The sequence below is a fragment of the Echinops telfairi genome, unplaced genomic scaffold (assembly GCF_000313985.2).
Source record: "Echinops telfairi isolate 266 unplaced genomic scaffold, ASM31398v2 ScPeMD7_7413;HRSCAF=8451, whole genome shotgun sequence".
NCBI lineage: Eukaryota > Metazoa > Chordata > Mammalia > Afrosoricida > Tenrecidae > Echinops > Echinops telfairi.
In genome coordinates this window covers 709,009-726,161 of record NW_022111313.1, presented here as the reverse complement: position 1 = coordinate 726,161, position 17,153 = coordinate 709,009, and the positions used below count along the sequence as shown (strand labels likewise).

At 53.5% G+C, this 17,153-nt stretch overlaps 1 protein-coding gene across 1 annotated transcript in view; it reads left to right on the top strand.

The window, feature by feature from the left end:
* The first annotated feature begins 1,475 nt into the window (after nucleotides 1-1,475).
* VAPB (VAMP associated protein B and C) overlaps nucleotides 1,476-17,153 on the top strand; it is a 20,141-nt gene continuing 4,463 nt past the window's right edge. The window contains exons 1-5 of the mRNA XM_004717147.2: nucleotides 1,476-1,575; nucleotides 1,680-1,832; nucleotides 12,394-12,497; nucleotides 15,015-15,095; nucleotides 16,576-16,752. Of these exons, the coding sequence (XP_004717204.1) occupies nucleotides 1,476-1,575; nucleotides 1,680-1,832; nucleotides 12,394-12,497; nucleotides 15,015-15,095; nucleotides 16,576-16,752 (615 nt within the window). The remainder of the gene's footprint in view (nucleotides 1,576-1,679; nucleotides 1,833-12,393; nucleotides 12,498-15,014; nucleotides 15,096-16,575; nucleotides 16,753-17,153) is intronic.

Genomic DNA, 17,153 nt, shown 5'->3' with positions numbered 1-17,153 from the left:
CAAATCCGGCTAGACCAGAACATGTACATGGGTACAGATAAGAGCTGGAAACACAGGGAATCCAGGACAGATGAACTTCTCAGGACCAATCATGAGAGTGGCGATACCAGGAGGGGAAGGGGAAGATTTGGGGAGAGAGGGGGAACCGATCATAATGTTGTTTGGTTTTAAGAAGACTTCAAGGGATGTAAGTGGTTTAAGGATTAAAGATTATCTGAAGGCAATGGTTTCAGTGGTTTTTTTATCCAACAGCCTGGAAGCCATGAGAGTTTGAAATTCTAGGTTGTGTTTTCCCCCTTTCGATCAGGATTTGTCTATGGAATCTTTGATCGAAATGTGCAGTAATGGTAGCTGGGCACCACCTTGTTTTTCTGGTCTCATGGAAGCACTCAGCCACACAATACATGTCTTCCTCCTGTTCATGACTCTCCTGGCTTGGCTCCTGAGGGTAAAAGTCCAATTGTGCTTTGGCTGGCCGCTTTTAAGCTTCCAGGTACTGCACAGTGAACTAGGAGACAGAGCAGAAGCACTACACGTGTTAATAGGACACTTCATTGGGCTGTCCCACAGAACCATAACTTTGAAATCCCAAACCAAGAAGCCAGATCCCAGGAGGTTTTTGGCTGCACAACTACCATGTCCTTGTAAGTGCTTCTGCGGCTGTACCACTGAATGGTGGCCACGACGGCGTTCCGGCGTTCCTGGTCTCGGTCTGGGTTCACCAGAGAAACAAAATCAACAAAATGTACATATAGAGGGGGCTTCAAAAAGTGTATGGAAAAATGGAATCAGAAGACAATGGCATTTTTTCTCGGACTTTTAGAAGGACCCTTGTATTTTGGATGCAGGCCACAGCTCTGAGGAAACTCTCCTTACAGATGATTGGCTGATCCCACTAGATCATGTGTGTGCTTTCATCATATACATACTGGCCAAACCTCTGAGAATTCTGGCCCAGTCAGCTTGGCACTCAACCGTAAAACCGCCACCCCTCCTGGGGTTGTCATAGTAGTGACCCCAGAGAACTAGGGCAAGATTACTGACCTGTATATTACTCTTTATTGTTTAGTTTGTATTAAGAAGCATGTGCAACTCTTATTAACAAAAATCTAATCAAGGACAGAGTGAAATAAATAATAAGATGTTAATACCTGAAGGGTCCTGAGCTTTCCTCTGTCTCCCTGGGGCTTGGGAGCAGGGCCTGAAGGGGCGTGTGGGGGCTGCCCCGTGGGATTCAGAACTGCCTGTCTTTGTCTGAGTCGTCTTGACTTTTGAGGGCATGGGAGGGGTGTGGGCTTAGAGACTTCACCACCCAACATTGTTTTTCATAGGTGATACTCTTGGCACCCAAGTTTAAACCTTTTCACCCTTTGAGATTTCATTTTGTGATCGTACAAGTCAGTGTTTAGCAAAATAAAATGCTGGCTTTGGATTCAGGCTGTGTGGGTTCAGATCCTACCTCCACTACTAGCATGATGGCAGCTGGTCTTCTCGGAGCCTCAGTTTTCTCCTCAGCCTGGCTGTGGTGGCTGCAGAGGGACCCTGAGTATCAGAAGGCTCGCCAGCTGCCTGATGGTGAGGCAAGGGCAAGGGGACTGCTCTCTCCTGGTGCCCCTGCCCTGGACTCTGACCCTCCATGGCTCCCTGAGGTCCCCACTCATCTCCGTCTCACCCTGCAGGTCCCTTCACTGACGTCGTCACCACCAACCTTAAGCTGGGCAACCCGACAGACCGGAACGTGTGCTTCAAGGTGAAGACCACGGCACCGCGCAGGTATTGCGTGAGGCCCAACAGCGGGGTCATTGATGCGGGGGCGTCCATTAACGTGTCCGGTGAGTCCTGAGCCAGAAGCCGAGGGGCGGGCTTGAAAGGGGTTCCTATAGTTTGCATTTGCAGGGCAGCCACGTCAGAAGGTAGACATGGGCCGGCCCCAGTCCTCCACCCCTATGCCGATGCTTGTGGTCCCCACCCTGCTGTGGGGCCCTGGCTGGATGCAATAGCCCCAGAGCACAAAGAAAGTGGCCGCTCCAGACTTGACTTCAGAAAGAGTTTAGTTTTCACTCCCTTGAAATCAAATCTGCCCTTTGGCAATAAATAAAAAAGGGCTAAACAAACTTAATTTTACTTTGTGGGAGAAAGCTAAATGGAGTTATATTCTTATTTCAGCCAAATGATTTCTGACATTAAGCTCCTGTCACTTCCAATGCCTGATGACTGCCCTGTGCTGATTGGGAGAAGCTGGGGGAGCCTCGGGCTGGGGAAATTGGGCTAGATTCCAGGGTCTAAATTTTGTGAGTCTCCGATGGGTGGTTTTTTCCTTGTTTTTTTTCCCCCCCTTGTCTGAGAGTGCATATGTTTTCTAAAGTTCAACTTTTGGAAAGATGCTAGTTGAGGGCCCAGATTGAGAATTGGATCTCAGAATTTAGGGGCTGGAAGTGCTGGGCTAGGGTGCAAATGTGCTATAGAAATGTCCTGAGCTGGGAGCTCATTAAGACTTCTGGAAGCAAGGGGTGGGGGGGCTTCTGTGTGTCAGACAGCGCTCTGGTGGTCTTTATCTGCCTTGGCCAGGTCATTCAGGGCCATGAGATGCTGTGCGTCATTAGAAGTGGCCTCTGATCGGGATCAAGTGCCTGTCTGTTTTTTTCCGTGATAGATTTTGATTGTGATACATTTGGCTATTCATTTGACACCTGAAAAGAAAATGATTCACCTCTTTGGAGAGATAGAAGGTGTTTCATTATCTGGTCCCTTCTGCCCGCTCTCTTTGTGGATGGTGCCCACACCAGCTCTCGCTCTCCGGGAGTCCGACATGACTCCCCCTTTCAGGAAGGCAGCTGGTGGCTGGGGTGGGGTCAGCAAGCTGAGGCATGCCTACTTGGGCTCGAAGTCCCTAGAGCCACAGTACATGGTGCTCTGGAGCCAGAAAGGCCACAGAGATGGGGCCTTCCGCGTGACCCGCATGCTCCCATGTGAGGTCTGCTAAGTCGGAAACCTCTGTGCCCTCTTCCATCCACGTCCCCTCATGCCTTCCTCCTTTACCAGGCTGAGCAGGGCTGTCCACACCTGCGCATCCCAGTGCACTCCCCAACAGCGCAGTTATAGAGCAGGCCTCAGGCTCTTGGGCGTGGACATGCCCCCTCTTTGCCTCTTCCAGAAAGAAGTAGCCAGACTGGGGGTGTGGCATGGGGTGACTGCATGGAGGAGCCCAAAGTTTTATGGTTGTGGGAAGCACCCGAATGGTGGGCTTAGAAATCAGTGCACTTGACTCCTGATCCAGTGCCACCAAACCGCGTGGACACTCTTAGGAGACGGTCTCAGTTATAGGAGAGGGTGAAACAGAGTTCATCTCTCAGAAAATGCCATGTGTTTGGGGACTAATGATGTGTCCGTGTGTCTGCCACTCCCAGCGTTCGGGCCAGGGCTCCTCAGCAACCCTGTGCAGGTCCCTCCTTCCTGGCTCCACGTGTCTCCTTGCTGAAGTGGACAGGAGAATGCCATGCTGCAGGGCCCCGGGGCCTGGCTTGTTTCACGGCTGCCCCAGAAACCAGCTAGTTTGTATTGAAGGTGGTTATCAGATACTGTCCAGTGTTTGAAATACTTTTATAGAAATATAATCACTCCTTACATTCTGTGACTTTATAAAACTTTCCTAATTTTAAGTAAGTCAAACCAAACTCACTGCCATTGAGTCGATAGGACAGAGTAGAACTACCCTTGTGGGTTTCTGAGGCTGTAACTAACTCCATGGAAACAGACAGCCTCGTTTTCCTCCCAAGAGCAGCTGGTGGTTGAACCGCAGGCCTGGTGTCTAACCCCGTGCGCCACCAGGATTCCTAAGGTGAACTAGGTTTTTCTTCTTCCCGTGTCTCTGTTTCTTTCCATGTTTTGTTTTTTAATAAAGTGTATGTATTTTATTGAAAGGCCTTTAGTAAACTTTCAACTATGTAAAAAGATGACTGCTGAATCAGCCTACAGCACTGCTGGTCTCTAGTCCTGCCTGCCACGCTCAGCGATGTGACAGCCCCCCAACAGGGCTCGCTAGCCTGCTGGTGCCCGCTAGTAAGAAACCTGCAGTCGACTGCCTGTGGGGCCTCAGCTACCGTTCTCTTGAAAAATGAGTTGGCGCGCAAGGTGACGGTGGGGCTGCCTGCCCGGGACTGGCCTGTTGGAGCCTGCTGGCTTTGCCTTGCTGTGGGCATGCCCCAGCACCTTCCTTCCACGCCCACACGGGGCGTTCTCCCCTCGCATGTCAGCGTCTTATCTGGGCCAATGTGAGGCCCAGGTCCTTATTCCTTAAAACAAACATTTTTCTCATCGAGGTGGTGAAGTTATGGCTGGACATGAGCCTCACTGCGGTTTTATGCCCAAAGATGAGCATGCCTGGTCATTCCCAAAGGGTTGCTCTGGTCTGTCACTGGGGCTGGGGTCTGGGTCCCTGACTCTACCCCTTTAAAAGGTCTCACCCCACCAGTAGCCCATCCTGTGTGCTATTAGGTGAGGTGAAGCAGGGGGGGTGGGGGTGAGGGGGTGGATTCAGGAACTTGGCGTTTATGTTCATTGGCCCAGAATGGCATGGTTTGGGCCTCGTGACCTTTGATACACACGTTTATCTGAGAAAGCTGTGAATGATGTACATGGAGGTTGGAGGAGACAGGGTTGCACTTTGTCCCCTAAGAACGTAAATGCAAGGGGAAAGGGCTATGTGAACTAAAGCATTGTTTGTAGCAGTGAGGGGAGGGGAGGGGGTGCGGTTCTCCATGTGTTCTGACTCTACAAAATGAAATCTTATTTTCTCAGCTGTATGTTGGGGAAGTATCTTTGAGGTAGATGCTTTGTGAAAATGCCTTTATGGGAAGCTTTGAGTGGGTGTGGATATATACTTTTTTAATACCGCAGTTTAATAAAGAGGGAGTTTCCCATTAATATTCCAAACCGTGTTTGCCAGCGGATATAGCAGGTGAAGTGGTAAAATTATGGGCCCATCAAAAATACTTGCGCTTCCTGTAATATGATATTAAGTTTAATATTTTTATAACCGCTGAATTCTAATTTCACTAAAGTAGCAAGTAAGCTTCCATTTGCAGTTTAATTATGCACATTGGTTGCGTGTGTACCAAGCAAATTAGAAATGCGAAATGTGTCTGTGTATGTGTACTTGAGCGTTGTACATGTATGTTGTGTGTGTGTGTGTACACGCCAGCAAGAGTCCTTAAAGACCCCACCCCAGAATTTGGGTGCAGGCTCGGTGTGAGTCAGCAGCCCTGGAGTTGGGAGTGGGTTAAACTGAGGCCAGTGTCCTGGGTCGAGCCTGTGTCTGACCCGGGCGTGGAGAGAGTTTGGGAAAGGAGCAGCTGGGCACCGCTTTTCAGCACTTCCGTCGTCACGGAGAGTGGAATGCGCTCCCAGTAAAACCCCATGGACCGAGGACACCTCACAGCAGCTCTTCTTGCCTAGAACACTGGCCAGTTAAACTAATTAGGGAGAATTGCAATTGATAACTAATCCTGGGCAACATGGCTGGCTCAGGCCCGTGGGTCAGGCCCAACTTTGGGGAGGGGGTGGGGGGTTGTGTCGGGGGTGGTGAGTTGGAGCTGACGCTGGGCACTGCCTCAGCTGCACCGCCCCTCTTGGTCGGGCCTCTGATAAGCCAGCCGCCTTATAAATGGTTTTCGCACACCAGGTTTATTACTCTCAGATAAGAGCATGCTTAAAAGATGTCTTTAATCTTGTTCATCAGATAAGATTCTGGTTGACAAACAAAAAGAAAAAAGGCTGTTGCCAACCAAAGTGCAGCTTAATTGTCTTTTCAAGAACACAAAATAACAAGCAGCCTCTGTAGGTGTCTGAAGACAAACCCTGTGTTTTGCTTTGTAAGCAGTGGCATACTGTACCCCTCGTTTTCGAATCTCATGACCTAGAGGACACCTCACTTAGCGGGCTGTCCCCGGAGAAGCAAGTGGAGCAAAGGCGAGGAAGACTCTCAGGGAGGGGGATTGATGCGGTGGCTGCAGCCCCAGGCTCAGACAGAACAGGCTGGCACAGGACAGGGCGGGGGTCTCCTGTTGTACATGGGTGCTCTGAGCTGGGACCATGACCCAAGGTGGAAGGTGCGTGCCACCGCTCTTTAACGCAGCTGAGCAGACAGGAGAGTGAGGTTCTGCAGCAGCCACCAGGGTACAGGTGCCCCTCTGTACCCTTCCCAGGTGCTGATTCGCTCACCTCCTTCCTGTCCGACGCCCTCCTGTTACTTATCCTGGCCCAGGGGATGAGACTGGGAGGTGGCTGTCTAGCACACAGCAGGGTGACACCACAGAATGACTGTGAGAGTGCCGGGAACTGGCAGCGGGCTGTCAAGTCGCAACAGTGTCGGGCCAGGGGCCCTTGTATCTGATCCGATCCATATCGAGAGACATGACTTATGTGCCTCTGCGTGACGGGCGCTCCTGATCGCATCTTGGGAGGGAGTCTTCAGGACAAATGATGCTGTGTCGTTATCAAGTGTTTGCCAAGACAAGACAGCATGGTGTGCGGGGGGTCTGAAAACATGTGATTTATAAATCCGAGCGTGAGCCCTGGGCTTTGGCAGGACAGAGAGGAGCCCTCCCACAGGGCCACTGGCCCTCATCTCTGCGCAATGCCAGCTCCCGACAAAGCAGAGAAGCCCGAGGGGAAGTCCGGTCAGCCCGCCCGCCCTCCCTCGCTTACCTCCAGGCCTGTCGGCCATGGCCCCAGAGGACCAGGGAAGTAGTAGCGTGTCTGCATTTGGAGAAGGCCACCTCTCTCTCGAGCAGGGTGGTGCAGCCCCTGGGCCCCAAAGCCAAGCTTCTCCCTTCATCATGGCGCCCACACACATCATCACAGCGCCATCAAAACCCCTATTAAATCAGAATGCGACGCCACTGATCATCAGCCTAACTCCACCTAGGTCTGCACCCTCTCGAAAGCTGAGCTCCCTTCCCCTGAGAGTTCTGCATTCTCGGGCCACTGGTGGGCTCACACGGTGTTCTTTGTAACCGCTTTCTGGGTTTGGGGAACAGAAGGAAGGCTGTAGGGTGGATGGGGATGAAGTATCCCCATGAATTCCCATGGGACAGACAGCGCTCGCTCCTCTTGGAGAATGAGCAAGTGCATTGTGGTGATGGGGAAAATTCCTCAGCACAACTTCCTGGCCCCCTTTTCCCCCCAATGTGGTTTTCAGTTTTCTTAGGGCTTCTTCCAGGAAGCCCCGTGATCGGCGTTGTGCCTTCAAGAGCGAATCTGTGCAGACAGCCCATTTGGAATCCCAGTTACCATCCCTTCTGAGCTAGCCTAGCTCAGCAGAAGCCACTGTTTTAATTGGACCTGTTTTTTTTGAACCCCTAAGGTTTCCGGGAACCGGTGTCAGAGTGGGAGAACTCTGTAGCGGTGCACTGGTGGCAGAGACGGGTTTTGCCGCGCTCTGGGTGGGATAGGCCTGCTCATGTGTGAACTGGGACCCCAGTAACGGTGCTTTCTGACTCTTTTGTTAAGTTTTCCCTAGTTTCTGAAAGTGGGAGATGAGCCCTTCCCCTGTAAATGCAATTCGGTTGAGAGCCTGCGCTTTGAAAGGAAAGTGAGCTAGTGAGTGGAGGGCCCTGGTGCTGGGCAGCAGTGGGGAGGGGACGGGGACCCCAGGGAACCCAGTGCCCAGAAGGTGGAAGGAGGACACGCTGCCCTCGCTTGGCCACAGGGAGCTCTAGAGGGTCGGTGCCAGGCTGTACCGAAAGAAAGATCAGTGGCTTGAAGCCACTTGTGTTGTGAAAGAGACTCAAGGCAGTCAGGAGCCTTGGAAACTAGGGGCACTTCTCTGTCCCGTGAGGTCACTCGGGGCAGAATGGACCGGGCAGTTGGTTTGGTTTTCGGGTTTGAATAACAGGAAGGCTATGCACAAATCTGCCAGCCTGTGAAAAAATGCACATTAGCACCTGCCCTTGGGAACCCAGACCTTTCCCAGGACTCGAGCGGAGCCCCGCGTGGGGAAGGGGTGGTGGTGGCCCTTGATCTGAGGGGTGGTGACGGTGAGTGGGGTTTCGAGGAGATGAGATGTGGGGGTTCTAGGGGCTTTGTGTGGGTGAGGAGCAATCCAGAGGGGTGGCAGCTGAGATGACGGGGCTCAAACGAGGAGACTCAGACAGTGCAAAGCGAAGGGTGGGTTTTGGTGCGGGTCAGCCCGTCATCCGTCATTTGATGGGTCAGCTTGACGACACACATGGACATGACTTGCTGCTGGCCTGGGTGCTGGAGAAAGGCTTTGTGCTGTATGTAATCAAATCGTCCTCTGGGGAGAGGGAGGGAGTGTGTGTGGGGGCGGCGGGGATAGGGGTGGAGGAGCATACGGTCTGCAGGTCATCTGATCACATTGAGCCAGAGTTCCAGCCTCAAGACCCTGTCCATGGAGCAGGGCAGCTTCCCCTTCTAGCAGACATTGCGTCACAGCGTGGCCAGGCCATGGGTGCTGTCTCCATGGGCTCCCAGCAGATCCATGGTAGGAGTGGGATAGATGGTGCCTTAAGAGGGCTTTATCTTCGCTGCCTCTGGTATTCAAGGGAAATAGATTTAAGTTAATGGGAAGCTCTTCCATAGCTTGTCATGGGAAGAAGTACATAATTTATGTCACAATTTGCATGTATAGGGTAGAAAGAACAAGCGACTAATAGCATTTATACTGTGGGTTCTCATACGGTCTCAGCTAATAGGGTGTACTGTATATAGCAAGGTCTCAGCTAATAGGGTGTATATAGCAAAGTGAATTTAACATGAGAAGACGACCCCTCTGCCACCGAGTCACTTTTGACTCACACGACCCCCTGTGGGGTTTCCGAGGCTCTAAATCTGTTTGGGAGCAGACGGCCTCATCTTTCTCCCGAGGAGCAGCTGGTGGGTTTGAACTGCTGACTTTGTGGTGAGCAGCCCAATTCTGGGCCTATAGATAGTAGCTGAGAAGTGCACCCTGGGGCTGAGTGGTGAATAAGAAGATGTGGGCATGAGGCGGTGAAGGTTGCCCGGTCTCACCATAGCTGGCTGGGTTGGGCTGGGGCGACCAGGCCTTGACTCGTTGCCTACTGCTTTTTGTGCCTGCAGTGGAGGGGGACCGCCGGGTGGCAGGTGCCCTTCATCGGAGTCGACAGTTTGTACGTGGCACGTGGCCCTGTGTGCTTGTTTCATGTGGCAGAAGGCTCTGTAGCCCCAGCTACCCTGTTTCTCCATGATGTGGTTGGCCACTCTGGCCCCTCCACTATGCACGGCATGCCTGCTTAACCTTCCCCTCCCCCTTCTTAACCTGCTCCCCTCCCTGCCCTTCCCTGGCTCAAGGTAAAGGACACCTTCTTAGGGTTTGTCCATAGCTTTGGGGAGGGTGGTGGTTGTGTAGGCTGGAGCCCCCTGGTGACATCTGTGAGGTCCCTTCTGTGGAGGCTTGCCAAGAAATTGCCAAAATTGCTTGAGCTGAGGCCCACAGGGTCCCCAGCCCCTGTGTGTGTGTGCATGTGTGTACATACCTGTCTGGGTCTGTCTGTCTGTCTCCATCCACCCAGGCCTTCCCTCTAAATGCAGTCTCCTGATGAGGCCACTCCACGAGCTGCCAGAGCTTTGCTACCTCTTGAGGGCGGCCCTAGAGTCAGCCGGGGTAGCGGAGCGTGTCTCCCACTCTGGAACATAGGGCCCTTTCATGCTTAACACAGGAGACCCAGAGGCCCTGTGTGAGTCGTCATCGTATTGGACGTTATATGAGCACTTTCTGGATTTTAATATAACCAATCGCATATCAGCATAAATGACATTTTAGATGAAACAGGTTTTCAAAAAGAAAACTTGTAGGGATGTGCCAGTGTTGGACACTTGCTGCAGATTTCTGGTGCATGGCGTCATAAAAAGCAGGTTTATTTGTGTTTCTGCATCTGCTCCGGTGAGGTGCCGTGCGGTGCAGTGCAGTGCATTGTGCTGAAAGCAGAGGGTGAAAACCCATTTTCACACGGATACCATGGTCAGGAAAGGGAGGGAGATTGATCAATAGCCTTTTCCTATAATGATGGATGTCATTCTTTGGTACTACACTAAAACTCATCAAGAAATGGTTTCTTAAAAGGTTAAAATGATGTGGAATTTGAGCTCTTTGAACGGGTTTGTACTGCATGGTGGCTGCTTCCCATATCACTGCACAGTGCGGGAGGGCCCTGCCCACTCCCCCCTCTCGGGCATGTGTGGGGAACCGCTGGGCTCTCTCAGTGGCAGATGTGTCCCCCAAGTCTGCCTGAGCGTCATCACCGACAGCCGGTTGTTATGGTTTCCCTGAGGTGGCAGGCTCACTGCTCCTTTTCAAGGAAACGTCTGCCATGTGCCCAGAGCCGAGCGGCTGGTGTGGTGCTCCTCCACATGAACGTGATATCCCATGAAAGGGCATCCGCTTGGCTCAGCCCAGAGAGCCGTACAGGCACTCACTCAAAACAGACCAAAAGCCTCGTGGGACATCACGCCCATTTCACCACAGTGCTGAAGTCTATTTTGAAAGTGGAGATTTATTCAAATAGCTGTTTTATTGCATCATCACGGATGTTCTTCAGTGAAGTTGGCTTGTTTTAGCCGAGTGTGTGAGAGTGGAGATTGCGTGGTGAGCAGCGCTCTGGGGAGTCCCTGCCTGGGTCGGGGAGGCCTCCAGCAAGCCGCCACGTCTCCTCGCCCTCTCAGTGCAGGTGTCAGCCCAGTGAGAAGCACACACCACTGCAGGGCTCACTGCTGATGTATCTGTGTTTGGCACCCTGGTACCTTTTCATCAGAGCCGGGCTGGGGCTCTGGTCCCATGTCCAAACTGCTGGCTCTTGACCCTGGTGGGCTTAGAGGTCTAGCTGTGCACTGCCTCCCCGAGGGCCTGATGATGCATACCTCCTAGGGTAGCGGGGCGCGAGGTGAGGGCCAGTGAGCATGTGCCTCCTGTAGTATCTTGTGTACCCAGTGAACCAGCCAGTCCACCGCCGCACCCACCCGGATTCACAGCAGTCCCCCAGGGAAGCAGACAGTAAGTCTTTCTCCCATGAGAGGCTTGATGGGTTCGAACTGCCCACCTTCAGATTATAGTGGCAAAGCCCTTAGGCACTGCACCACCAGGATGCCTCCAGGCAGGGTGGTGCTGACCAAGAAGCCCTGGACATGACTCCCAGTGGGCTGACAGGGTGCATGGTTACGGGACCGCCTGCCACGTCTTTCTCGCACGGAGTGGCTGCTGGGTTTGACTGCCCACCTTTCAGTTAGACACGAGTGCTTGGCCACTGTGCCACCAGGCTCCTTCACAGCAGGCCTGAGGAAGAGTGGTCCGCTGGCAGCAGGGCATGTGGAAAGACCGAAGCATGTCCTCTTCCTTCGTGTCTGAGTGCGCCCACCCAGTGTCTCTGTGCTGCTCACAGGCTGGATGGGCAGCTATGCTTGTGTCCCCAAGCCCCAGGGCACAGAAGGCTTGCTCTCTGGTGACCTCCCAGCCCGGCTCCTGGGCTGCTGTGGGGTGACAAGGTCCCGGAGACATTCCACCCACTTGCTCTGCCCGTGGGATGAATGGGAAGCCTCCACCCTGCAGGGGGTAGTGGTGAGGGGGCAGGGCAAAGCAGCCTGCTCTGCTGAGCCCGGGAGACCTCTGGTGTCAGTCCAGTGGCCTTCGGGCTATGGGCATGGAGCGGCTGCTTTCAGCCAGGACGAGGGGGCTGAGAGGAGGCTGTGCTGCTGATGGGAGCACAGGATAGGGTTCAGGGCCCTGAGGTGGCAGGCGCACGCCTGGTCTTAGGCACCTTGGTTCACCTCTCTGGGCTTGAGGTTCATGTGAGATTGGTGTCAGAGTAGCGTACATACCCCCACTCCCCCACCCCAGTGATGCTTGTAGTTTGGAATTAGGCAAGGGAGCCTGGACGAGGAGGCAGGAGCCTACTGTAGGTGGCTGGTCATCATCAGCACGTGAGCACCACTGCTCCTCCAGGGTAGCTAGCACCTCGTGCAGGGCGGTGGTCACTGAACAGGATTGATCCTGGGCTCTCCACGGGGTCAGCCACTGGGTGGGAAGACACCTCCCTTAGCTGCCACTCCTCGTCCCCAGGAGCCTTGGAGGGAGCACCTCCAGGCTTGTGGGAGAAGAGGCTGTGTCACTGGTGGGTGTCCTGGTCCAGACAGCTGCGGCTCTGTGGCAGAGCTGCGTTCCAGCATGACCTCAGCGGTCCTCGTGTAGTGCCCACAGACATGGTTCTGGTGTGCCCCCCACAGGCCCACCCTGCCAGCACGGGGCCGGCGCGCCGAGGGCTCTGGAGAGGCGCAGCTCATGGCCTCCCTGAGCCCTCGCTGTGTGGCGGGCTGCCACCAGCATCAGCTCTGACCCTCCTAATGAACTATTTTCTTCCTCAGTGATGTTGCAGCCTTTCGATTATGACCCCAATGAGAAAAGTAAACACAAGTTTATGGTTCAGTCTATGTTTGCACCGACTGACACTTCTGATATGGAAGCAGTCGTAAGTACTGTATGCTTCTTACTTTTTCAGTAACTCCAAAGGAAAGCCGCAGGCCCGATGTTGTGGATGCATGCATGGGGGTGTGCCATGGCTCTTCAAGGGGTGCCCGGAGGTTTGGGCTTTACTCCCAGCCGGCGAATCATCCTGACTTCGCACAGTGTTTACTAGAACACTGTTCTCTCCTGGGTTTTCTAAGACCCCTTTGCTCTTGAATGGTGTAGGGTCCTTCCCGGCCCACCCTCCTGCCACCCCACAGAGCAAGGGCCTGCTGCTGCCCCTGTCTCCCCTCCCCTGTCAGAGGGACACCCCAGAGCACCCCAGTCCTGAATGCCCTCTGTCTCCTCTTCCTTTACATCCCCCCTGCCTGAAAATGCATGGATGACTCTGTCTTTGTTCGTGGTATAGATAAGACCTCTTGGTTGCACAAAGTAAGTAAGCAGTGTTTCCGGGTTTCTGGGATGAGGGGGGAAGAAGGATTACACTAGAAACTCACCCAGAAGAAAGCTTTGACACCTTGCCAGGCGTGAGTGTCAGTTGGCAGGTGACCTGGGCCCCGCCCTCAGTCCTCCTCGCTGGGAGAAGGGCAGAGTCTCCTCGGAAGGTTTCACACCATGAGCCCAAGCCCCCGGGGGAGTGGCCATTCACTCTGCCCACATGCCCACGGCCACTATACCTCCCCTTCCTTTTGCCCTGGGACGGGAACAGCTGGCCATAGCCACTGAACTGTAGCTTTGGGGCAGTCTGGACATTACAGGTTGGAGAGCATGCCTCGGTGGTAGGCCTGCTTCCTTCTCAGAAGAAGAGCCACTGGCGCATCCTTGGCTTTCTCTCGATTTCCTGGAAGGTGATGCTACGTCACTTCCTTTATTTTGTGTCATTGAGGAAACACAAAATATGGCCTCTCTGGGAGTACGCCTGGGTGGCTTTTGCTTTTCTGGCTGTGAAAATGGGTCTCGGCTCGTAGCCCCGCTCTGCCTCTGAGTGATGTGGGGGTTGTGGGCAGGCCTCACGAAGTTTCTCCAGGTGTCTCATCATCACCTGTACAACGGGGTGAGAAACCAGTCCCCACATGGCCAGGTATAAAGTTCCTGCCTGTGCTGAGCGGGAGGGGGCGGGGGCATGTGTGGTGTGCGGGAAAGGTTCAGGCCTCTTTCCTGAGCCACTGTCTTTAGTCAAGCCCTCAGCGTGCTTGTGTTGTGGCTCAAGCTACCCCTAGTAGAAAGCTCTAAAGGACAGATACCGTGCCAGCCTTCCATGAGATACAAGCCAGGAAAGCATACTGCTGCTGGCCTGCCAGTGCTGCCTCTCAGGAAAGCGCGTCTGCCGTGGCACGCCCATCTCCCTCCCTCAGGAAGGCTGCGCTGCAGCTAGCTGTGGAGTGCTTAACAACTGCCCCACCAGGGCTCCTCGCCACAACAACCTGGGGCCTTTTCCTTGTTCGAGTGGTTTTTCCTCTATTGAAACTGCCAGGAAGCTGAAACCCCAGAGGACTGACCAAGTGCTAGGAGGACCTTGGCCCAGAGGCACCTTTGTTTGCTCGGTGCTTGTCTTCAGGGTTCTTTTTGCTGATCCACTGGCACGTGAGCGCTGAGCTTCCTGGCATCTACCCCAGTACAGCTGAGCCCGCCCGGGCATCTGTCCGCCATGGTGGAGAACGTTGCCTTTAAAGAAGCACCTGCCCTTGTCCTGAGACGCCCTGCGTGGGTTCTGGACGCACCCCGGCCCCCCCTCTTCGCTCAGGCAGGCTGAAATGCCCCAGGTGATGGGCATGTGTTTCAGCAGAAGGCACCTAGGGCCATTGTCCACTTTGCTGCTGCTGACAATCTGGTCACGGGGTCAGAGCCATGTGGCCTCACTGTCCTGCTCTCCGAGTGGACAGTTGTGAGTGCATGTGTGCTGATGCATACTGCCGTGCTGCTTGTCCATGTGACGCACACGCCGGTCTGATGGGCCCTCACCCCATCCGGGCCCCGGGCCCCTAGCTGCCGGGCTCTGGCTGCCCCTGCTTGGTTCCCAGGGCTGGGCTCATCCTCTTCCTGCAGTACAGCCTGGCTGTGGTGCTGGATCTCAGGTCCTGGGGCTCCCACTGCTGCCCAGAGCCAGTTCCCCCATACTGCCCACCTGGGGACGGGGCCAACCCAGCACCCCTCCCAGCAGTGCTGCCAGCAGCCCTCTAGCAGGGTGTGCTGGGAAGGAGAGTGTGTGGCCATGCAGACATTCTAGAAAGTTCCACTCTGCCCCCACCTCCCACCGTGCCCCCACAGACGGGTGGCTCAGAACAGACATTGACTTTGAGGCATCGGCCAGCAAGACTTCGGGGTCTGTGGAGTGGGATAGATATTCAGACAGTCTTGTCATGTTAGAAAGACCAAAATCTCAGCAGACGTAGGTTCTTTATTTGATATACATCAGGGCTTTCTCATTAAGAGTATTTTTCTGAAATTGTCAGTTATAGGGAGAAAATTATTCTCCCAGCAGCTTTATAATGTCCTGATTATTAAATTTAAATTGTTTTAGTGGAAGGAGGCAAAACCGGAAGACCTTATGGATTCAAAACTTAGATGTGTGTTTGAATTGCCAGCAGAAAATGATAAACCAGTAAGTATGTTTATAGTTAACAATAATTGAATGTTGCAAACTGATGCCTATTTGCATACCATCTCCTGCAAAACCCAAATTTAAGTTGACAAATTATTTTCCTTCCTCTGATGTATGAAGAAAAAAATCAGCTGAAGTCAACAGACTGGGGGCCTTTATGAACTCAGCTCTGAAAGGCTGCAGGGAGACAGCTATTGAAACCCTCTTGCCCTGGGTGTCTCTTACATCCTGGGGGCGGCTGTGGTGGCAGGGGGGCCCTTGTTGCTGGCCGACAGTGGAGGAGATTGAAGCCAGGGGCCACTGGAGCTCAGTTGGCCACTCTAGGACTGCCCAAGCAGCCCCGGCCCCGGCCCCCAGCATCTCCTTAACCAGATGGTGCTGCAGTTGGGAGGGGTGGACTCCTTAGCCACTGCCTTGCGGGAGGTGCATCACAGTGTGTTTGGTAGCACTCCTGGCCTCTAGCCCCCCATTGTCAGGGTGTCACCTCCCTCCAAGTTGTCACAACCAAAAGGGTCTCCAGACACTTCCAGGGCTCATCCCTGGGGGTCACATTCAACTCTCCACCCCTCCAATAGTCACCAATGTGGGGAGCATCTCTCTCCAGGCCTTCTGTTGCTTGTGCAGGTCGGCTAGCTGGGCCTGGTTTGTGGCCAGCTGACGAGAGAAGACTGTATCTGGGACACGACTGTGGACCCTGCCCTGTTTCACCCTGGTCAGCGCAGCCACTTACAACAAAGTGTGAGGGAGTGTTGGCTGCCTGGTCTGCACAGCTGGGCACCGGGGTCCTCCTGCCGACAGGGTCTCAGGAAGCTGCTGACTCTGGCCAGACCCCTAGTTGTCCCTTTCTGCTTGTTAACTGACCAGTGCCTCTGGCCTAACTCACCCAACACTGCACCTCATGCCCCAAGCAGGCACTCGGGGAGGTGGAGAGACCTGTATTCTGTCCAACCTCAGGGTGGTCTCATATAGTGGCCTCGGCCCGGCCTCTCCCGAATCTGCTTCTCTGGAGTGTAGCCCCCATCATCGTGTGTCCCCCTACCCCGAGGCACATGCTCTCCCCTACTGCTTGCCTCTCACCTCAGTCAGGAACCGGGAGGCGACAGAGCCCAGTCATAGCCGGGCATACACAGTCCCCGTGCCGCCCCCACCACCCCGACCCCCAACCTTGGACCCCTCATCCGGCCGCCACCCGCCCAGGCTCGAGCTGGCTCCGCGTGTGTGATGTGCATGGCCCTCCTCGCTGGCTCTGGGTGTTCATCTCAGCCCAGCCTCGTTATCTGCCTTCATCCATACTTTCTGGGGCCCAGTTTCTCTAGGTTATTAAGATACTGGATAAAGTGATCCATTTTTAAACAAGTGTGACAGTTTACAGTGAGGGTGAAATGCTACCACGCGTGCTGTTTGCTGAGAACTACTTTGCATAAAAAAAGCCTTTATTACAGAGTTGGTGACACTTGGGCTTTCATTTATTTCTGAACAGCATGATGTAGAAATAAATAAAATTATATCCACAACTGCTCCAAAGACAGAGACACCGACAGTGTGTAAAGCGTTGGGTTGGTCCCTGGATGACCCGGAAGTGAAGAAGGTGATGGAGGAGTGTAAGCGGCTGCAGGGGCAAGTCCAGAGGCTGCAGGAGGAGAACAGACACTTCAAGGTAACGGTCTCCTCCGAGGTGGGCGCCAGCCAGCACCCACCCCACCCCTTATTTGTATTTTTCACTTGGGGAGAAATTCCATAGTTTGTATCAGGCTTTCAGAGGGTCTTTGAGTACCCAGTAATTAGAAACCACAAGCCAAGAACCTTTGGGCCGTCTGTCAAGGAATTAGACTCATTTTGTAAAAATCATTTTATTGGTGGCTCATACAACTTTTATCACAATCCACACATACATCAATTGTATAAAGCACATGTGTACATTTGTTACCCTCATCATTCTCAAAACATTTGCTCTCCATGTAAGCCCCTTGCATCAGCTCCTCATTTTTCCCCTCCCTCCCTGCTCCCCCTCCCTGAGGAACCCTTGATAATTTATAAATTATTATTTTGTCATATCTT